At 43.9% G+C, this 23055-nt stretch overlaps 1 protein-coding gene across 2 annotated transcripts in view; it reads left to right on the top strand.

Moving 5' to 3' along the window:
• STX18 (syntaxin 18) overlaps positions 1 to 23055 on the top strand; it is a 116782-nt gene that overhangs the window by 48289 nt on the left and 45438 nt on the right. For both annotated transcript variants that reach the window (XM_059165397.1, XM_059165406.1), the window contains exon 2: positions 20907 to 20974. In XM_059165397.1, coding sequence (XP_059021380.1) covers positions 20907 to 20974 — 68 coding nt within the window. The remainder of the gene's footprint in view (positions 1 to 20906; positions 20975 to 23055) is intronic.

The following is a 23055-nucleotide window of genomic DNA, read 5'->3' as shown; positions in this document are numbered from 1 at the left end:
CATGTATTATTTGTTTTTTGACATGATCATCGATATCTTTGTTTCCTGATTCTGCACTAAGCTCTTAACCATTTTTGTATTTGTCTCACTTTTCCAAAACGAAAAGTCGAAATGAGTGGGTTTCAGAAAATATAGTGGAAGCAGAATGTGGCGTAACTTTTAAAAAATACTCATTATGCAGCAAAAAACCTGAAGCTGTAAAATTTAAATCTCATGAAAGTTCACCAGATTTCTTCAGAACCTGCACTGCATAAGCCTTGAAAGCATTGATGTTTGACAAAAGTTTGAGGAGCTCTTGTTGACCGTCCCTCCAGGGCACACATTCTCTCAGACTGCTGGGGAAGAGAGCAGTCTACCCCGGCCCGAAGAACCCGGCTGCCTCCCCAGACGTCCCTGACTGGTTTCTAAATCTGAGCTCAGCTTCGTAGTGAGATGGGGAAAGAATTGAGAATCTGTTTCTGTCTCCGTGCGTGTGAACTCCAGAGAGTGATAGTCATCCCAGGGTGAAGTTTGAGTTAGGAGGTGTTGATCAGTCTTCATATTAAGACGCAGTGAATAATAGTTCCAGTTTCCTGATGAAAACAAAGTGAGTTCTGCTGGGCGTGGTTCTCCTGTTAAATTCTTTGCTTGCTCTTTTTATACCCACATTTAGATAATCTACAAAGAGGGTTTAGGTCCTGTGTGTTTCACTTTCTTTTCTTACCAGACGTTTTCAGTGGATATACTCCCTGAGCAAATCCTTTCCAACAAAGTATTTAGTTTTGTATGCACACAAATTCAAGAGCCAATTAAACATGTGTTTGATTAATTTGTCACAAAGAATGCTACCTTGAGTTAAAACAATTCTACTCTGTGGAGAGAGTTCTTTCTGTTCAAAAGAGGGTCCTTATTTCTAAAGAGCAGAGCTCTGATTTTAATTAAATAAGGAGCATTTTATGCATTTTTTTTTTAAAGCTTAAGATTAATTTCTATGGTTACTAGGGATATAAATCTCTAGATTGCCTTAAAACAAAGATTTTTGTTCAGGAGAGAGTTGACAGCTCCCTTTAAGAGAAGCTATTACTTAATTTTACTTTCCTAAGTTTAAACACATAAAAATATTTGTAATGATACCCCAAAGGCATCATAAAAATGTAAAATAATTGTACTCTAAAATATCTAAAATTACAGGAAATAGACCTCATTTTAAAAAATGAACTGGGATTCGTGGCTGGGGAACTGGGGTGTGACATACTTCAAACCCAGAATCTCTTGTCAGGAGATTTTTTTTTTTTTTTTAATAGTTAAAAAAAAAATCTTTCTGTTGCCAACCATGCAAACTTTAAAATGTGCTCATTCTATTAGGAAATATTTCCTTCTAGTTTTATTACCTTTAATGTGTATTATTGTTTTACATATATAGATGTCTTAGATCCCCTTAGACAAATTTCTGTCTCTGAGATTAAATGGCATCACTTGGCTTGTGGATTAACTATATCACAGTTCTCTTTTAGACCGTTTTTAATGATTATTTAAAAAGCACATAGCCAAGTTTTCTAAATAGCTTTGAATAAGGGCAGCATAAATAGTTTCTAGTGTTTTCCTTACCTTAAGTATATTCCCTCTCTTAGTAGATCCTGTTAACTGATAAATTGCTCCCAGGCTAAAGGTATGTCATATTTAAACAAATGTAGTTTAAAATCTATAGTAGAGGTGCCTATAGGGGAAAAACCCCAACTTCTTAAGTAAATGAGTCAATACTTAACCCTCCTTCCTCCTTTAGTATTGTAATACCAGATTTTTTGCTATTTTCATTTACTAAAATTGTAATTGGGTCTTGCATAGTAAAATGTCTCCTGCTTATTAGGTAAAGTAAAATTAGATTTACAAAATATTCAGTCTGAAGTTTTGAAAGAAATGGCATTTTGTATGTAATATGAATGCTATTGAGACTAGATATGCTTATAGTTTAAAACATTCCTGATTCAGGAATGCTTTGCATTAAATGAGTTTATATTTTGAGAGCAAAATGGGAGAGAAAGAAAACGTTCCCTCTTTTTTTTTAAGCGACGAGAAAATTAAGTTGAATGCAGATATTGAAAGTGCTATAAGCTGAGTTGAGCAACAGAAAGTAAACACTGATTATTGCACATGTACATTTGAACCAGTTTACTTTTATCTTTCAAGCGAAACATTTCCCACAGTTTTTGTGGGTTTTTATTTAAGTTGGGAAAACTTTGGAAGTTTGTGTGAAAGTATAAATTCAGTTTGCAAAAGTCACGATTAGAGTCTGATAATAAACACGCGGGAAGTGATTGGGGAAACTGTGACAGTCAAATGTGACATTTAATAATGTTTTCTCTCCAGACGAAGTTGCCGAGAGAGGGATATTGGTTTCCATGGCTCTGAAACACACACTTTGACTGTAATTGAAAATAAGGGTTAAATAGGAATTCTTCAGTATGGATGAGGTTTTGCATTGTTTTTAAGAGCCTTAGTGATTGTTCTAGGAATCCCTGAAGTGCCCCCTTTGAACGATAGGCATAGAAATTACGGATGTACTTATAGACTCCAACTAAAAAACAAAATACACACTTAGTTGCCAGGAAAATTTAAACAGTTTTGTTTTTGTTTTACAAAATAAGCATTAAATTTTAGTATATATGGAAATTCTTAATTTTGCAAGGAGGGAAAATTTTTTAGTTTGTTTAATTTTGAAATAGACCACAATCATAGAGTCTAAATAAAAATAAAATTTAAAAACTGTGATCTCACCATTAGGACATTGACTTCACAACTGCAAATTGGCATTTTATTTTTAGTTGCTTATTCCCCAACTCTTGGGGTGATGTGTCTTTTTATTTATTTATTTATTTATTTATTTTAATTTTTACTGTAATGAGACTTTAAATGTAGAAAGAGAACACTTTACCCATTATTAGGTTTGGCACTTTTGAAATAGTCATCAGATACTAATACATAGTATAGAGTTTTTGAAGGATTTCTTGAACATTGTAAAGTTTGTCCTTTCTTCGGTATGTTGCTACATGTGTCTCTTACAGTGTATATGTATGTGTTTGGGGGGACAGTTAGTGTTACATTTTGATGACAAATTTATTGCCTGCAAATTGATTATGTGAGTTTAACTAAAATTTGTGTCTGTGATAAGAAAGGAAATTTTTATATATGTGGTGTTTCAGATGCTTTACCTAATGATCTTAAAAATTGTTAAAAAGGATTTAAATAGTATATACTGGTTTTACTTTTAAAACATATAATATAGGGCTTAAACGTTTTTGTGTCCAGGTAAAACAGTAAATCTTAAAAGTAGGGTGAAGAGACACAATTTGATTCTCAGAATCAAAGTTAGTAATGTATAGCTCAGGGTCTAACCATTACTTTTCTGGGTATTTTTATACACAGATTTTTCTCTAGCAAATGATTTCTTAGGAGCTAAATTATTTGATGCTACTTTGAACTTAGGAATCAATTTTATCAGGCTAGTCCCCATTTTATAAAACTTAGCAGTTAGCAGTTTGCTGGGTTTTTTTCTAAATCCCAGAAACCAGTCAGTCTTATTTTCATTTTTCAAGCAGAGGATGTTGGAATGTTTTGTAACTTATTAATTGAAATAATATTTTCTGCCTCTTTTGTTTGTTTTTCTTTGCCGTCTACAGAAGTGCTTTAAGTTTCATGCCTTATTTACTCCAAAGAAGACCATAATGAAGCAAAGGAATCTATTTTTTTGGAAGACAGGGATTGATGAAACAGGTCCTGAGTTTTGCATAGAATATGAACATTTGTATTCCTGATTGAGGCCGGCACACTCTGCATTTTATTCCCATTCACTCAGTTGAAAGATGACTTTGGAGGAAAGGCTGGGTATCTGGTTACCAAACCCTCTTTCTCAGAGCTTCATGATAAAATGCACATTATGTCATTTGCTTTTGTTTTTACCAAGAGAGAAAAAAATATAGTAAAGCAAAGCACTTATGCTTTTGGGGTTTGAATATCATCAAGCAGTATTTTCTGTTGAATGTAAATTATTGGCCTCTATCAAGTGGTATGGAAGTTGAGTGTAGGTTCTCCCTTTGTACTGTCCGTCATTGATTTCACTCTTCTCTTTGCTGATGTGAAGCAGAAACTGGACAAGGTAACAGTTTTGATGATGAGATTAGAGGTAGCCAGGCTGACTGTCTCCTGGCTTTTAGAGAACCTTATAAGCTCAGGGCCACCCTTTCCCCTTGTTTAGATATTACTTGCTCTTTTGAGTTTCAGATTACAGGAGCAATTGATCTGCATGACCTATCTTAAGAACTTTAACTTTGCAGTGGAAACTTAAACCAAATGTATATCCTCAAGAGACAAATCATCTTAAAACCAGGCTGTTGTCATTTTGATGTACTATACTGTTGGTGGAGGAACAGTGTGGTGCAGGTCACCACCTGGTGGACGGGAACGGTACTTGCCGGGATGGGTGGAAGATTCAGAGAACTAATCTATGTTGATGTAACTCTTGCCCTGGGCTTGCAAATAAGGGGAGGATCCCAGGAGAATGAGTGTGGGAGCAGGCTGTGATACGTCATTTTTATTTGTGGTTTTCTCACGTCTGTAGATGTACGTGCTGGTCCTTGTCATCTTCACAAATATTTTTTTCTTATAGTTGGTATTATAATTCAAATAAAAAGATCATTTTTAAAAATGTCAATAGGGCAGCATTTCATGTTTTTGAGTGCATATGTTTAACCTGAGTAATAAAAATCTGCCTTTGGGTAGAAGCTGTTTGTGGCCACAAACTTTATACCCTTGCTAATCTGTTCACCTTTTGTGGAGAGGGTTGCCATTGGTTACCAACTCTGCGTAGTTGTTGGCTGATTGTTACACAGGGGAGTGTGCCTTTAGTGTATACTAAAACATTTGCAAAAACTGTGACAAAATTCTGTATTTAAAAAAGAAAAACTAGTTCTAGATATAGTTGTTCTTTAATGTTTGTTTTAGAATGACAAGTTCTTAATAGAATGTGTCACCCATTCAGCTGACATTTGTGGAGCTAGGAACCTCGCCAGGCTTTGGGAATCCAAAATGAACACTGGATACACACTTTTTAAAGGTCTTGTAATTTTCACCACAAAAAGGAGTGACCATATTCCTGGGATGTGGAATGCACTGCTGTGGAGTATAAATGTGTTTTATGTGCTTAGTGTTTTCTGCCAGGGGAGCTGATAAACGAAACTGACCAGTTGGCAGCTTGGTTGCGGGGAGTTTAGAGTCTGGCCTGTGGCCAGTGGTAGAGGGGCTGCCCAGCCACTCTTCTTTGGTCTGAACGGTTCTTCAGCTTGAGTCTTAATGTTGCAGAGTCCAAATTTGGAGGCACAGACTGAAGAATTTAGTGCATAGGCTTTGGAATATGGACCTTGGCTTTTCAACTTGCTAGAAATATGTCCTGAGGCAGGTTCCTTGACAGCTCTGTGCCTCAGTTTCCTCAGCTGTTTTTCATCTGTTAAATGCAAGGGCTTAATGCCATGCCCTGACACATAATAAACACTAAATGTTTATGATGCTGTGACAATGATCAGTTAGTTCCATCGCCCCTTTTGTACATGTCTTTGTAAGGCAGTTGTGTGGGTGGCTGTCCTGCTTGCCCCCCTCCCACCCCTACAGGCCCCAGGGCCTGTGCCATCTCCAGCCACCCCTTGGCATGACTGCTTAGCATTACCGTTCTGACAGACTCTGCAGACAGACAGCCCACCGCTATCTCCTCATGCTGAGCTGCTCCTTATGTGCATGGGGTCTGCAGAAAGTTTGGACCCTCCTGTGTTTGAGCCTGTTGTACCATGTTTTATCATCAGAGGCTCTTGACCCGAGTTCCTATGAACCAACAGCCTCTGCAGCTCAAAATGGTGAGCAGAAAGTCTGTTTGTATCTGTGGGAATATTTGTTTTCTGTAGGGAAGAGATCAGGCACATAGTTTTTACCAGAGGCTCATAGGCCTCTTTGCCAGGTAAAAAGGTAAAAGACTGTAAATATTCATGATTCTTTTGGAAGGGCAACTCAAGAAATTAAGAATATAACCCCCCCCCCCAAATGAAGCACAAATTTGAATTTTACACTATTTGTTTTGTAAGATACATAAGTAATTTTAAAGATAGAGTTGAGGTTTCAATTTGAAGAACTCAGATATAAATGGAGTCTGTTTTCCTCGTAGCCCTCTTGTCAAAGTTCTAAAGGGAACGGGAAGAGCCAGAGATTAGGAGTCCAACTCTGACACTTACTAGTGAGCCTCTCCCATCTGGAAAGAGGGACTAATGATGGCCCCACCTCAGAGGGTCCCAGTGAGGATTAAGTGGGGTCATCTGACCAAAGCCCCTGTAGCTCTCCTTGGCGTCATAGTAAGTACTGAGTGGTTGCTGTTACTGTTTTGTTGAACATTTACCTAACAATATTTATAATGTGTACACATTAGGTACATCTTCTACTTTTTCACCTACGCCTTATGAACAATTTTATAAATATTTCTAATTTCTTATGACCAGTCTCTCCAAGGTTCTGTCCATAGCTGTGTTGTTCTGAGTCAGAAAATCTGAATCAACGAGGATCTCAAGGACCTAAATCCTTAAGCTCATTCTGAGAAGCTGGGAGAGCATCAGAAGAGTCCAGCATACCTGCTCACGAGCACACTGGGCTTTCCAAGGGAACAGAACGGATATGGGCTGGCTGTGGAGTGCAGGTGTGCACAGTGGTTCCCAGAGACCATGTGTGGTGACTCGGAGCAGAGCACCTGCAGCGAGGGAAGCGGGGAGAAGACGTGGTGGAGCGTGTAGGGCTGCAGGAGGGGCAAGCTGGGCACTGGAGGCGCATTCCTCACACACGGGACCAGCAGGAGGTTATCTGTGCATTCTGCGGAAAGGAAATGCTGATGTCAGTGGTGCCTACTGTCTGACCCTGTGTGGGCGCTGAGCACCAAGGACGGGATGGGGCTGGGACTCGCCGGCCCCGGTGCTGATTCGTTTCCCTAGGGCCTCTGCTAGTAAGCGTATCTTGCTCACTGCCTGGGATCCTAGCATCTGAGAAGGAGCATCCGCACACTCTTCATGGCTCCTAAACTCAAACCAGCCGCTTCCTCTGATGCGCAGCTGAAGAAACAGCCATGGATTCCAAGTGTGGGGGAGATGAGCTGTTTTGAGCAGATTGTTGAAAATGTGTGCTGGAACCCAGTGTAGTCTCTTCTGTCGTAGGGGTGGTGTGTGCTTTTCACCTTCTGCACCCAAGTTAAGCCGACATCAGGGGCAGTCCTCTGTGGAGGTGGTCAGATTACAGCAGGACACACAGCATGAGGCCAAGTGCAGCTCTTTCAGGAGCTGGTCGTACCCAGGGGAGTCATCCCTCAGCTGCTTTCTGGAAGGGCTTCTCCAGATGCCCCGCTCTCGTGGAGCAGAGCCCAGCTCAGATCGCCTGTGCCACTGCCCTTCGCTCGTCACTCTGTGCCCTTGCCTACCTCTGCTCCTGACCTCAGAACCCGCGAGGACCACCCATTACCGAGGTGCAGGTTCACCATGGACTTCCCGGGCCGGAACCTCTGGGCATTCCTTCTGCGACGTCAGCGAGCTGCTGTGGAACCACAGGCTGTGTGTCCAGCCTCCCTTCTGGCCTCGGTTTCCTTCTCTCGCCGGGGGTGACCCCGGCACCCACAACAGGGGTTGTTGTGTGGGTTCAATAGGTTAAGACCGGCGTGGAGTACGCTGCTCAGTCAGCGGTGGTTACTGGTGTGACGGCCACTCGTCTCCTGTCATGCTGGGTTTGTGCTGCATCCAGTTCTGCGGCTGCTTACACTGCTGTGACTCGCCACACTACCCACTGCCACAACTTTGTGAGAGATTCCTGCCTTCTCCCCGCAGCAGCCCTTCCCCTTGCTGCGGGTGCTAGGGGCCTGACACCGAGACAGAGCCTGCATGGACACTGCTCACGTTGATGGCTTGTGGTCGCCTTCTGGGTCAGTTTCCCACTTACATGATCAGAAGTTACAGTTTGAAGAAGTTCAGCGGCTGGCGCAAGGCCGTATCACGGGTCAGTGACAGAGCTGTGGCGGAGCTGGGATCCAGACTCCCATCTGTGTCAGCCGTGCTCGGGCAACCGGGACTGGGAGGAATGCAGCCCTGTGCACACTCCGCACACACACCCTCTACATGTGCCATCGCTACATGCTGTTTCTACACCCAGTCTCCGTGCTTAGCAGACAGTCTCTCCATACCACTCTGCATGCACAGTCTCTCTGTGTATGCTGTACACCGTCTGTGCGCAGTCTGCACACACACAGTCTCTGCACACATTCTGCATGCACAGTCTCTCATGTATGCTGTACAGTCTGTGCACGCACAGTTTGCACACACAGTCTGCGCACATAGCGTTTGCACACGCTCTGTATATACAGTCTCTGCACGTGCTCTGCACGGTGTCTCTGGCCCAGATGTGGCTTGGATGGGATCTGAAAAGCAGTGTGAAGCCATGTAAGACCCTTGAGTTGAAACTTCCTGTTCTCCTCACCCTCCTGCCTCCCTCTCTTCTTCTTTATTACCTCCCATCTTACTGTGCTTGGCCCATTCCAGGTCTGCCATATTTGTCAAGGGAAGAAATGAAAGAAGGTTTCCAGGCACACAGAAAAGAAAGTAGTGAGATTATCCAGCCCTAGCTCACGAAGCAGGGGCCGTATCCGCCGCTAGCCTCGTTTGTGTCCGGTTGCTAGGCAGGGAAGTGTGGGGAAGAGGGGCTTTCAGAAGGCTGTCATAAAAGTCTCCGTGATATTTTTGTTCATTTTAAATGAACTGAAGATTTGTACTGTGGAGGCACATGTGGCTGGTTGAGCTGCCGGTCCATGGGGAGGGGGCTAGAACTCCTTACCCCTTACTTCTCTTTCAGCTCCATTTTCACCCCATTTGTTTAATTGATTATTTTTAGTCATAGATGTCTTTAATGGCAGAATGATGAGAGTGGCAAATAACAGGAAGTGGGGGAAAATAGGACTATAGGGAAGGCATAGATAAGCAGCAGCAGTCATGGAAGAAATGATTATAGTTGGTGTGAAGTCAGCCTCACTCAGTGACATGAAAGTGAGCATGCTCTTGGGTAGCCTTAATAGAAGCCCAGAAGCTAGAACAGGAGGGTGATGTTTCTGCTTTCCTCTGCGCTTCCGGCTGACACATAGAATATTGAGTCAGTTCTGGGAACCGCATTTGATTTTTGAGACCCATTGCAACATTCAGAGGAGATTAGTGAAGGCTTGATGGGGTTGAGAATGTTTAGTTCAGAGAAGAGAGAAAACCGAGGGGTGAGGGGGGGTGGGGAGCTGAACTCAGCTCAGAGTGGGAAAGAACTTGGCACGGTTCCAAGTGGAATGGGTGACCCGGAAGAGATAGTGGGCTCCTCACCATCAGACGAAGCAGGTAAGCATCATCCAGGCCCTTTCTGGTCTTGAGAATCCAGGAAGGAAGAGGTTTACTTGCTTTATACCCTTTGTGTCACACAGCATGTGTGAGGCACAGAGAAAGGCCAGAGAGACCAGGAGTGGACAGAGTTTGGAAACGGGAATGTGCTAGCAATGCCATGTGAACGCAGTTTGGGGTACTAGGAGAACAAGCGTAGGATGCTTAATTAGACTGAGGTATGATCACGAAGACCAGGAGATGTAGAGAGAAAAGTTGAGGTCAGAAGCATGAGGACGAAAAGGCTGGGAAGGTTGTAGGCTTCTGCTTTTTCTTGAAGTTGAAGAAACCTAGACCTGTTTTAAAATGAAAGCTGCACTTAGCTCCTGCGTCGCTATGTGCTGTCTAGTGCTCTTTCTGGTTTCAAGATTATGTCCTACATTCTTTGATGACCTCATTAACACGAAGAATCTAAGATTTTATTTTTTAGTTTCTAAATTTCTCAAAGGGATAGAAGCTTAATGTTAGAAGAAATACTTTTTCAGGTTGCTAATACGAGATATTAGGCCACCAAATTCATCCCAACAAATGTTCGTCTTCCTTGACTCCTAGTTTAACCATCCCAGCTGCCTGCTACTCAAGACTGAAGCCAGAATAGAAGGGTGGAAATAGAAACATCAGTCTCTCTCCTCTTTTGTGCTTACATTTATCGTTCCCCTGTCTCCATGTGTCTGTCTGTCTCTCTCAGCACATGCTGAATTCTGAAAACTGCTGTCTGGTAAGGTTGGTACTGGTTCTCAAGAGAAATCCAGAATAGGTTATTCAGCTACTGATTACAGTTTTCTGTAGGTCATGATCAAGTGTGTCTTTTTTCTAATGAGGTTTCCAAATTGATGGAATAGAGCATTTTCTATATTGAACTAATAACATTTATGTATTTATGCATGTATATTTTCACATACATATATAATGTGCGTAACATATATACGTCAAACTAACACTTATAACATTTAAGTAACAGACATAGAGTGCCTCAAGGAGGGCTTCATGCAGAGAAAGTGGGAGCGAACCCACAATGCCGTGCGTTACTACCTCCTTGGGCCCAGCATGTTTAAGTAGAAGATTGGCTGATGAGAAAGAAGATGTTGCAGGTGGAGAGAACAGTGGGGGCCAACATGCAGAAGCAGTGAAGAGAAGTCTTCATGAGGGAAAGGCTCTGTGGGTCTGGAACGTGGGATGGGTGCAGGAAGGACCGGAGTTTGGACGGTGGTTGAGTTCCAATGGACAGGCCTGGCTGACCAGTTTAGTCTGTGGGGTGGAAAAGAGGGAAGAGTCTAAAATGACCTTTCTAGCTTGAGGCATCACGAGAGAAGCTCTTTCTCTTGGAGGGCGGGGACCAGGAATAGGAAGGACTGAGTAAGCCAGGAGGGAGGAGTGTCCATGGTTGGTTTATTGGTGCCTGGGACACATTGCTCTGGAGGCACCAGCCGGACTCATGGTGGAGGTTATATGCACCTGCCTGGAGCCGGGCAGAGGCAGGTGGATGTGTTCTGTGGAGGGTGAATAAAGCTGTGGATGAGAGGGAGGGAGTCTCTGCGCACACAGCCGTGTGAGCATGCTGAACCTAAGTATGTCTCATAGGTTAGTAAAGGCAGAGGCAGTGGTGAATGAAGGTCAAGAAAGTTTGCCAGAGGTTTAGGAGGAGAACCTGGCAAGAGTGGGGTCCAGGAAGCAGAGGAAGGATGGAGCTTCAGGAGGGGGAGGTTGGGGAGAGGGCGTTAGGAATTTGTGAAGGCAGGCAGGGAGTGGCCAGAATTGCCTACATGACTGTGGCCCCTCCAGTGCCCCCTGGTCATTGAATGGTGGCAGCATCCTGCAATAGAAATCTGGAGGGGGGCCGCCGGGAGGGGCCCTGCCTGTGTGCTCTTGCTTCCTAAACAGCTGCTGAAAGAAAGGAAGCAAGAAAGGAATGGTTCATGTAGGCGGTCCCTTAACAGGCCGGCTGCTGAGACCCAGAGCGCCAGTGGGTGTCTGTGGCCTTGCCAGGCTCTTTTGTGGGTGACTAGTCAGTGGGGAGCTTCTCTCGCTTGGGGACCGGGCGCAGACAGCCCCCGCCGTGACGGCTGCAGGGTTGCCGTGCTCCACAGGCGCCTTGGTTCTGAACTTGCAGCTGTAATTGGTATTGATGTATTTTCAGTTAGGACTGAAGGGAGTGGGTTCAGAATTTAGTTAGTGGGCCTCCCAATGAAACTCGGGAACACAATCCTTGTGAAAAATCATTTTAGCTTATCAGTAGTTGGCAAACATTTATATGGCAGTGGTGGTTCTGGCTGTGCCTTTGGCTGCATACTAAACTGAACAGCAAGCTGTGTCCACTGATTGAATGAAAAAAAATAATGATTTTGTGTAACAGGGAACTTTTTACAATATGCCAGAGGGACCTACTGGAGTCTCTTTAATCTTGAACAATGGTTGTTTCTTGCAGAGGCAAATTATGCAAATCGGTACTTAGTGTTTCATAATCAATCAGGGCTTTGTTGGAAGGGCTGTGAGTGCCAGCAGACAGAATTCCTATCGTGGGGGTGGGGGGTGGGTGGCTTGCAAGTCAAACCACTGCTGTGACCAGCAAAGGACACTTGTGACCGCTTTGAACTCGCCCCACAGTTAAAAGGCAGTCATCCTTTGAGAAGAATCCCACCATTTTGTACCAGGGTTTTTGTTTTACAGTTTATCTTGCTTTGGGTAATTTACACAGCTCCCGGCCAGGAGCAGCTCGCAGGACTGGTCTATGGGGGACACATGTAAACAGAGCTGGGCCTGCCGCCTGGGACGGCAGATGGCAGCCATGCGCCTACAGCTCCCTTTGTGTCCACCGTGCCTCGAGTGCAGGGTTTTCAAGTTGTCTTGGACTCCTCCAAGTGCACGTGTAAGTTTTCAAACAATGTCATTTCAGCTTTGGCCTGCGCAGAATAATTAACCTTTAATAATCCTTTGATTCTAGATCAAACAACAAAGAACCCGAGAAATAGTAAAAGCCCTTGGGAGAAAAGGGTGATGTGTTCTCGAGTTCCTGCTGTTGCCCCAGCGGCAGTCCTGGTGTCGCCATCTAGTGGATAATGTCCAGTATGAGCCGCCGGACTGTGTGGTTTTACCCCGCTCTCAGGTTGTGAAAGGGGTAGAGAATCCGTGCGGTTCAGAACACTGACTCATTGAGGAAGGGCTTTGGGCCGGTGTGTGCCTGAGCGGCTTATATCAGATGGACACAAAAACATTCCACAAGATGCTAATCAGCGTCTCTGAAAGGGGTCGGCTTGCAGGAAGGGGCCTTAACCTGGCCTGGAAGTGGCAGAGAAGACTTCTAAGAGGTGTCTCCCTTAAGCAGAGCAGTTGAGGCAGAAGACTGGAATGGGGGGGGGCGCTTCTGCACTGGAGATGTCCACAGAGAGAGGGACCCCCAGGCCTCAGGCTTAGGCTAGGTCTGATTTGTCGCTAATGGGGAGTCAGTGTACACTTTTAGTCAGGAAGTATGTGGGAAGATTTGCCTTTTTGTTTAAAAACACTTTTTGTCTGATTACAAAGACTATATATACTAATTGTAGAAAAATGTTAAAGTACAAAAAGATATTAAGAAAACAAAATGTCCGAGTCTCACCGGCCAGACAAGCATCAGTTATTTTGATGGGCGATCTTTTAGGTTCCTTTCTGCGTGTGTACAACTTTAGGTGCCATTTCACATATTTTCTGTAAATGGTTCATGCAGTGTGTGTTTCAGACAAGCCGGGTTCCCATCCCCACCCCCCAACAACAGCTTGTGGGCAAACCCACTGTGTTGGCAGCTCAGACTCACCCAGGGTACCTCGCACAATCTCACGAGTGTGCAGACTGGGAAGTTTTTGGTTTTGTTTGGTCCCTCCTAGTAAAACCTTTTTGTGTAAGGACATATGATGTGAGAATCTTTTTTTTTTTCCCCTGTCAAATGCATCTGATTTAGAAACTACATTGCTTTTATGATAAATGGGTTATGGAGAATTTCAGTGTCTTGATTTGGGGAAAGAGTCTTTAAATTTATATAGCTACTTAAAAGTGAACTCAGTTGATGTTCAGAAAACAAAAGGAATACAGGAGTCAGATGAACACCTGTAGTTCTAGAACGCAGTTCAAATCCCTTGTTGGGTGAAGTGTCAGCCCCTCAAAAAAGCCAGATCCTGGCTGATCCTGGAGTGTGCCTGTTAGCTTGGTGCTCTCCCATAGCTAGAGCCCGTGCCTTTAATCCAAACAGCTCTGTCCAGTGTTGGGCATTTTTTATCTCAGAACGATCCATCTACACTTGCAGTAAAAGCAAGTCTCTCAGACCTGCCTTGCTCAGCTGGGACAGCAGAACCATCTTCGTGGGCAGACTCACAGAGACTAAACATACAGGTTCCTGGTGTGGGAGTCACAGTCTTCCATTTCTTCAGAACCATTTCCGCAGAATTATACTTCCATGTCTTCCTATCTGTGAACTGGGATTATAATAGAACCTATGCCGCAGGGTCATGAAGAGTCTATGAGATCATGGGTGCAGAGCATTCACACGGGGGCCTGCCGCATAGTATGCACTCAGTAAAAGCTGGCAGGTAGCTCATTATACTACTGTTTTTTAAAAACAATGTTTACTCCCTCTCTTTGTAGTGAAGCCCAGGGAGATTAAGCAACTTGCTCAAAATTTCAGTTGGCAAAGGCTAAGAGTTTAGGGGAGCTTGTAAAAGCACCCCTTTCTTCTCAGCCCAATTTTGGAACCACCTGAAAGAGAAATACAGGCGTCAGAACTTGAAAAAGCCACATGGGGAACCGGCTTTAGATTTGTAGCCAAATATGGGGAGAGCTTGGGTCAGAATATGCCCTCTCTGCTGGCTGGCTGCTGTGCACAGAGGAGAGGGCGAGACAGAGCCGAGCTTGCTCATTCCTTTCTCCAAATCATAAGGCAGTTACATTGCTGCTCCTCCCCAGTCTGAGGCCAGGAATATTGGTCCGGCTGAAGCCCCTGCATGTAAAGCCTAAGGAGTGGGGATCGGGGTCTCCCTTAGCAGTGGGTGGCGAAGCAGAGGTCAGAACCCAAGAATCTCTGCCCTCCCTGGATTTCCTGCCCATCCCTCTCTTGCCCACTGATCTCCGCCCAGACTGTGCTCCGCCCAGACTATGCTCCTCTGCCCAGATCCTGCCCGAACTGTATGGAGGTGGCCATAGGGGCACTCAGGAAGAAAAGCATTCTGGGAAGTTGTCTTCATTGTTCTTTTAAGCCATGTTTTGTGGTAGTTTGATGATCGATACTCAGAACAAATTGATCAGCATTGCACTGCCGGGCTTCCTGACCATCCTGTTTCCTTGCTTATGTTTGTGGGCCTTCCTCTCCACATCCGAGTAGCTTTGCCAACCCCAAGCCTACTATGTTGCAAAACCCAACACATGGCAGCTGACCTGGAAGGAGAGGACGTGAGCCAGTGGACACATTCCCTTTAAATATGTGAAGTTTCCTACTTAGATACCTAGCATATAGGCGACTTTTAAAATGAGCACTGTGTGTGGAAGCCTTTCTTGGATCTTTCTGTATCCACGTAGTTAAAAAAACATTTTAAATTCAGCATTGAATTTTATTATATTATCGTGAGGAAAAACCCCAAACTTCAGTAAGCTAAATCTTACTAGTCCGATTAGTCTTTTGGCAGGATGATACAGGACGGGTAACTTCACCCTTGAGGCACACACATCTGTGATCCGTCCCAGTTCTGCCTCTCACTAGCCTTGTAACCTTGCATGAGCCGCAGTTTCCATGTGTCTTAAACGGGAACAGGGGTCACGTCTAAGTCGTCCAGTTGTTCCAGCAGAGTGAACGATGGCGCACTTGGACCGAGCAGCTGACGCATGGTGTGACAGCCCCGTGGCGGGTGGTCAGCATGTGGCCATCGCTGTTGGGTGTCTGCAAGTGTGTAGTGCACTGCCGAGTAGGATGGAGGAAGAGAGGATCAGCGTGACGTCGCTCACTCGGGTACCTTCCTCCGTCGTCCCCCTTGTTGGGGGACGACAGTTGTGACCTGTGCACAATCTGTGCTTCGGTTTGGAGGTTAAGAACTCAAGTCTGATACCAGACTTCACTCCCAAGCACATTATTTATCCTGTCTCTGACTCTGTTTTCTCATCTGTAGAACAGGTGTGATGGTGTTCCCTGCGATCACGCCTGGGAGAATTAGGGGAGCAAACGCACATGCAGCTCTGGGACTACCGCCGGGCACACGGCCCCCTCTCACTGAAGGTTTTGGGGTTTTTTTTGCTTTTTCAAAGGGGCATCGGACCTGGTAAATGGAACTTTAAGCAAAGACCGAAAGTACTTAGAGATAAAGTAGGTAGAGATTTCACATGGAATTTAGTTTTTGGTTCAAGTATGGAGTATTACTAGTTTGGCAGCAGCAGATCTATATACTTCCAATGACTAGAAGTGTTAGGGGAAGAAAATGCTAAATGGGAGACTTTTAAAAAATGTTTTTAGGGGCACTTGGGTGGCCCAGTGGGTTAAAGCCTCTGTCTTCGGCTCAGGTTATGATCCCGGGGTCCTGGGATTGAGCCCGCATCAGGCTCTCTGCTCAGCAGGGAGCCTGCTTCCCCTTCTCCTCTCTCTGCCTGCCTCTCTGCCTACTTTGTGATCTCAAATAAATAAATCTTAAAAAAAAAATGTTTTTGTTAAGGGAGATTTTAAATACATACTGAAGTAGACAGAATGCTATAAAGAACCCCCATCTTCAACACGTACTGACTCACGGCCTATCCTGCTTCATCTGATACTCTCCCTCCCCTGTATCGTTTTGAAGCAAATTCAAAACGATAGAGGTGGTATCGTTTCGTTCTAACAAAAAAGTGGTATATTTGACTTGTAAATTTTTCAGTATACATCTCTACAAGGTAAGAATTTTAAAAACATAAAAAGTTAAAGTAATCATAATGCTTACTGTTATCACACCTGAGCAAAAATTCATTATAATTTCTTAATATCAGTATTAAGCGGGAGGTTTTTTCCTTCTTTAACAGGCGAAATAACAGTACACAGCAGGCATGAAAGTAACTTGACCGAAACTAGAAAACACCAGCCTGTCCATTAAGTGACCGCTTTTGAGGGAACCCGTGCTGACTCAGTGTGATTAGGGGTTCCAGCCCCAGCTCCACTGGTAATACCACCTCTCTGGGCTTTGGTTTCTCTCCACCAAGAAAAAGAATCTATTTCAGGGTTGTTGTCCAAGTTCAACAAAACAACCTGCTTAAAGTGACTGGCACAGTGCAGATATTAAGTACATCTTGCCTTCCTCTCTTCTTTTCTTTTTTAGATACAGTTCCATTCTTACTTTAGATGACAGTTTGTGTTAGAAATGAAGGACATGTGTCAGATGATATGGCAGTGTAGTCAGACCACAGGTGTGGTCATGAAAACTCTCCGGTGGTGGGCCTACTGTCAGTCAGACGGGAGGCGATCAGCCTTGTGAGAGATGAAGTGTGTTAGGTTACATGTCTTCAGTTGAGCTTACCTTCTGAAAACACGTGCCACTGACTTTCTGGGAGGATGACTGTCACAGGTAGCCGACATGTTCATCTTTCTTACTTTGTTCACAGTTGTTTAGGTGCAGTCTTGTGATACCTCTGATACCTTTTTGATCCAACTGCTATGTCGGGAGTTATCAGATCTTGAAGGCCTTTCTGTTGGATTTTCAACCCCCACAAACTTCTTTCCCCCTCCTTTCCTCATCCAACGTTTTTCACTCCTGGAGATGAATAGGGCATAGATCCTGACCTCAAGGGAACTCAGTTGAAGTCTAGTGGTCACAGATAAATACTTCTAATGATCTATGGGAAGTGCTGATGGGTATCTATAAAATACTAAGGAAGGTGTTAAGACTTCCTGGAGGAGGTGACATTTAAGTGGAAGCCTGCAGGATGAATAGGGATTCTTCTGGTGGCATGGAGTTGCCATAAAGAAAGTTGTTCCAGGCAGAGGAAGAGCAGTCACAAAAGCACAGAGCTATGAAGATGGTGTGTCTCTTATTTGCCCGAGGCTGTGATAGAACACTCCCTGTTTTTAGCCCCTGCATTTTGTCACCCACTGGTGCCACAGACTTTCCCAGTAACCTCTTGTTTCTTCCCAGGACCCTCTCCCTGCCTCTCCCTCCCCATGTCATTCAGTGACACCAAGATTAAGAAATTGATACTAGTTTTAGATCTTTACAGGGCAATAACACTTTCATTTTACTCTGATTTTCATGTTAGACTTGACACTGGCCTTTCAAATGCCAAAGAGGCATTCTCTTTGGATACACACATATGGGTGGTTCTTTTAAAACTGGCAGTGTGTGTAGAGGTGCTCAGAATTGAAAGCATACAAGTACTCAACCTCTAAAAATTTGAAAACCTAAGGGCCTGTTCAGAATCATATGAAGTATACTATCATTGGCAGTTTATTCTCAAAAATAGGACTAAGCACAACACTAAACAGATCAGAGCTTGGCCAAGAATCTTTACAAAGATGATGGTCATGCTTGTGTGATTAAACTGTCAAATCGTTCATGATGCAGATAGCCCTATCACATAGGGACTGTTCGGGACTTAAGAGTTTCTGTCTATTTAGACACATCAAGGACCTATTGACATATTTTTTTCTTACTGATTGTTGTGATTTTTGTGTATGTGTGTATTTATTTTAGAAATCTAATAGAATTTCAAGGCTGTCAGATACCTACAGAAATCTTTTTTTTTTTTTTTTTAATTTATTTGACGACAGAGATCACAAGCAGGCAGAGAGGCAGGCAGAGAGAGAGGAGGAAGCAGGCTCCCTGCTGAGCAGGGAGCCCAATGTGGGGCTTGATCCCAGGACCCTGGGATCATGACCTGAGCTGAAGGCAGAGGCTTTAACCCACTGAGCCACTCAGGTGCCCCACCTACAGAAATCTTAATGCTCATTTATTTCTTTCTTTTTATGCATTTGAAATATTATTTTGTTCATTTTACTCCTGTTAAGTATCGAATCATACTGGTGATATTGTTGTCGTAATTACGTACTACCTCTTAATTTACCAAGAATTTCATTTTATACGGAACATGCTTCAGTTTAATAAATTTATTTTATAGAAATTTGCCATTACGGAACGTAAGAATTTGGAATCACGTTTGTTATACTTTAAGTGAAACGCCTTCTAGTTTATGTTTTCTGAGATGCCTCTGGGGCCTTCTTGCTGCTGGTGCTCATGCCCGTGCACCGTGGCTTCCTGGTCGAGTGCAGCTAGCTGAAGGTGGGGGTGCTGGGCAGTGAGGGGATGGACTTGTTAAAACTTTTTACAGAAAACTTTATCAGCCACAAAGCTGCCTCTTTTGGCTTCAGCGTATTTTAAATCCAGAATTTACCACTGCCAACTGTACAACAGCCATCCACCTCCCTTGCTTTACTCATATGTGCTATTTACCTGGCCCCTTGTAGGTAGGGGCTGGGGAAGGGGATATAAACCACTGAAAGTTTAAAACAGCAGAGTAACCTTCAAATCATACATGTGGGGCAGTAAATAGCTTGTTTGTACTTCTCTTAAATATTTTCCCCACAGTCTTAAAGGTCAGATTTTATAGTGCTTTTAAGGGGTAGATCGGAGTAAGGGTGTAAGGAAGGCAGCTGTGTTGTGTAGGAAAACACACTGAACTTGAACTCAGACCGTCCTGAGTTTTCCTTTAAGCCTGGCCACGTGCTATATGTGTCACCTTCAATGAATCACTTGGCCTCTGTGAGGTTCACTCTCCTAAACTGGTTACCATTAGCGATGCTGTGCATGCCCACAGCAGGGCCGTGGGGGAGAGGACGGACCTCACGGGGTCAGGGGTGTCAGGCCGACTCTCAGCCCTTGTCTGTTAACTGGGTAATAAGTGAATGTTAGGGCCACACTTCATTTTTAGTTTGAGTCCTGCCCTTCAAATGCCTGGAGGTACTTTTCTGAACCACATTTATTATTCATCTCGACTTTGTGGGAAATTTAACTGAACCCCTATTGACGTATCTGCAGCCCAATGCTGAACATTTCCTTTGTGGTAAATACTATTTTGTATTTAGACACATACTCGTTCCGCAGAGACTTAAGGACCGCCCTCTGTGCTGCATGTTGTGCTTGGAACTGCAGGGAAGCAGCTCAGTCCTGCTTGCTTGGTTCCTAATCCCACTGACGGGGAAGCCAGAGGACAGGGCCCTGTGTAACTTCAGGCCACGTGGGTGGTATGCAGAAGTGCTTTTAAGTTGAGAGCAAAGCGAAAATTAGCCTGAGTTGTCCTTGACAGAAAAACTTTCATGGAAAAGATGAAAGTTCAATGGACCCTTCAAGGCTGGAGTTATGTATGTTTGGAATGAGTACAAAGGGCATTAGGAGGAAGCTAGAGTGAGCAGTGGTCAAAGGACAGAGCAGGCCACCGACTTAGTTAATCATTCTTTCCTTCTGGAAACACTTTGGTCTTCATCAGCCATAGTTGTAGGTTTCTTCCTACCTTTTTAATTTTATTTTACTTATTTTTTAATCCCTAACTCCATGTGGCAGGTGCTTTAGAGTAGGGCTTTATGATACTAGATGCCAGCCATCACAAATAGAGTCCTTTGTACTTTTGTGTCCTTTTTGTTCAGCTGGGGAAGTAGGAAGATGGAGGTTTGCTGTGTCAGGAGCTGTCATTGCCCCTGAAGCTTTTAACTCTGCTGATCTGTGGGGCCCTGTCTATAAACTTGCTATCTCCAGCCTTAGCATCCATCTCCAGGACACTCGGAAGAAGGAGTATTTGTTTATAAAATTTTAGATATAAGACATATCAGGAAAGGAATTGGCCTTTATTGAGCACATGCTGTGTAGGTACTAGACATGCATTACCTCATTTAATCTCAAGGCTCCTTTGAGATTATCTCTTCTAACAACTTAGATCATATCACAACACTTAGAGGAAGAAGGAACTGTCAATGGGAGACTAAGGCCCAGGAATGTGGGTGACTTTGGGCAAGTTAACCAACAAGTTAGTGATGACAGGTGATCCTTGAACAACATGGGATTGAATTGTGTAGGCCCACTTCTATGTGGATTTTACTTTGATGAATACAATACAATCCTATAAATGGATTTTCTCTTCCTTATGATTTTCTTAGTAACATTTTTTCTCTAGCTTGCTTTCTGGTGAGGATACAGTTTATAATAGATACAACATATGAAATATGTGTTAACCAACTGTTTATGTTATTGGTAAGGCTTCTGGTCAACAGGCCACTAAGTTATATAAGGATTTTCGACTGGGAGGGTGTCGCCACCCCTCACCTCCGTATTGTTCAAGGCTCAACTACATGTGAGAATCCAAAACTGAAGTGTTCAGTTTGTAGCTTCAGAATTTGTCTGCAACCTCTATTCCATAGTCTATTAATTTAAAATTTATTGCAGACAAGTGTGACATATCTCTCTATATAAACTCTTTATGTTCTTTTGATTCTAGATTTCACACATTGGCAAACTGAGAGATTTTCTTCTGGAACATAGGAAAGATTATATTAATGCTTATAGGTAAGTGTGTATTTTTTTTTACCGTGTCTTTGGTGACTGAATTCTTTCCCATACCTGTATTCCATTTGAGCTTCTGTCCTTACTTTGTACTTACTAACTCAGAGTTGACTTGAGGAGGATCAGTTTGGCTTTGGCATCTGCAAGTAGGTGGGAGCCCCTGTATCCAGGGAAGGCTCTGCTAGCCCACATGTCCTTGGGGTCACGACATCCTTCTGTGCTGATGCTCCCATGTTTGTCTCTCTTTAGGTACCACAGACATTGTGAAACACATAGAAATGGATGAGACAGTTTCTCAGTACATGCTTATCAAGCAAACAACAGAGCGATGCAAGTCATGTAAACACGCGTGACAAGAATCCTTGCATCTAGGGAGGGTTTGGTTAGGTTGGTTTTTCAAAAGAGGAAAGCATTTTGATCAAGACTTCCAAAGTGGGTTCTGGAATAGACCCCAGCTTTCAGCAGATGCAGGAGCATTACAGGGCAGACGCCTTGTCCCATGGTTGCCTGAGCTCCACTGGCACCTGGTGATGGTAGAGCCTACCATGGGACTGCACTCCAAGTGTCCTATGTGAATTAATGGGAAGGTTGGGTGGGACATGTGAAATGTCATCAATGGCAGCTTTATGCTTCTGAGTGTATTTCATTGTATAATTTTGGAATGTAGTAAATCACTCTTAGTGCCTAGTACCAAGAAGACCTTATTTAAGTTCCCAGTTAAAATACTAGCTCAACACTAGATGGCAGTGTAAACTTTATTTCCAGAGGTGTACATGGATATCAAGTGTATAGTCCATAAAAATGGAAGCTGTAGTCATTTTGGAAAGCTTAACAAAACTGGCCTAAACCTCTTGGTCCAGCTCCTTTCTGTTTGTCTTATGTAAATGTTTGTAGAGGCCTTTCACAGAAAGCCACTGTTCACTTCCCTTTGCCTTCAATAGGCATCCAACAAGGCGAATGTTTTAAATGTTCGTGTCCTTCAGGCCACCCCACTCCCTTATTGGCCTTGTGAACCTGAGAGAATCAGTCTGTAAAACCCAACATCGTCTCTAAACCAGGGGTTAACCAACCACCTCCTGGAGGCCAAGTCCCCCCTGCCACCTGTTTCGTACAGCCCGTGAGCTGAGAATAGCATTTAAACGGCTGGGGGAAAAGAACAAGATTTCACCCCATATGAAAATCAAATGAAATGCCCATCTGAGTGTCTCTAAATAAAGTTTACTGGAACACCACCAAACCCATTCATTTATGTGTTACCTTTGGCTGCTTTTGCACTATAGCAGCAGAATTAAATGATTGTGACAGACTACGTGGCCTGCAAAGTTGAATGTATTTACTCTCAGGCCCTTTTCAAAAAAAATTTGTGGAGTCCTGCTCTAAACAGAGGGTTTGATGACCCCTCACTAGCTCGTTGAGAGATTCACCTAAGACAGCATCATTGAAATGCAGTGCATTTCCACGCATTTATAAGATTATCATATAAGGCTGCTGTTACAGAACAGTAGTAGTTTTAAACTTGTGATTACAATGGTGATACTAAGGCATTTATTTCTCCTCAGCTCCCACACACTGTGTCTCCTGGTTCACAGATCACTCCAAGTCCTCTCCCCGATGTCACTCGTGACAGCTGGCCGCTGGCCCAGGGTTTTCTCTTTCCCAGCTACTGGCAGCAGACGCTCAGACTGATGCCTGGGATCCAGGGCTGATCCTGCTCTGCCACTTATTGGTCATGTGTCTTGAGCGTCAGATAGAACTCTAGCTCCCGGGGCTTTCTTGGTCTTGACGAATCCATTACCTCATTATAGAAACTCAGCCTTACTGCTTTTCCCAGTGGCAGCTGTTCATTGCCAGCTCATGCATTCTGCATCCACTCCTGCCGCTGTGATGGTCCCTTTGACAGAGCAGGGGCCCGGGGCCGGTGGTGGTGGGGGGTCAGTCACACCTAAGTTCAGCCCCATTCCTGCCAGGTCATGTGAGTGCCAAGAGCTCACTTCCCGTCTCGTGCTTGTTCTCTTTTTTCCATGTGGATGACAGTCTCCTAAGGATTAGATGTGCTTTGTGCGAGCTCCTGACACACAGAAGTC

This window comes from Mustela lutreola, chromosome 1 (genome assembly GCF_030435805.1).
Source record: "Mustela lutreola isolate mMusLut2 chromosome 1, mMusLut2.pri, whole genome shotgun sequence".
NCBI classification, from domain to species: Eukaryota; Metazoa; Chordata; class Mammalia; order Carnivora; family Mustelidae; genus Mustela; species Mustela lutreola.
This window is presented reverse-complemented; position numbering and strand designations above follow the sequence as displayed.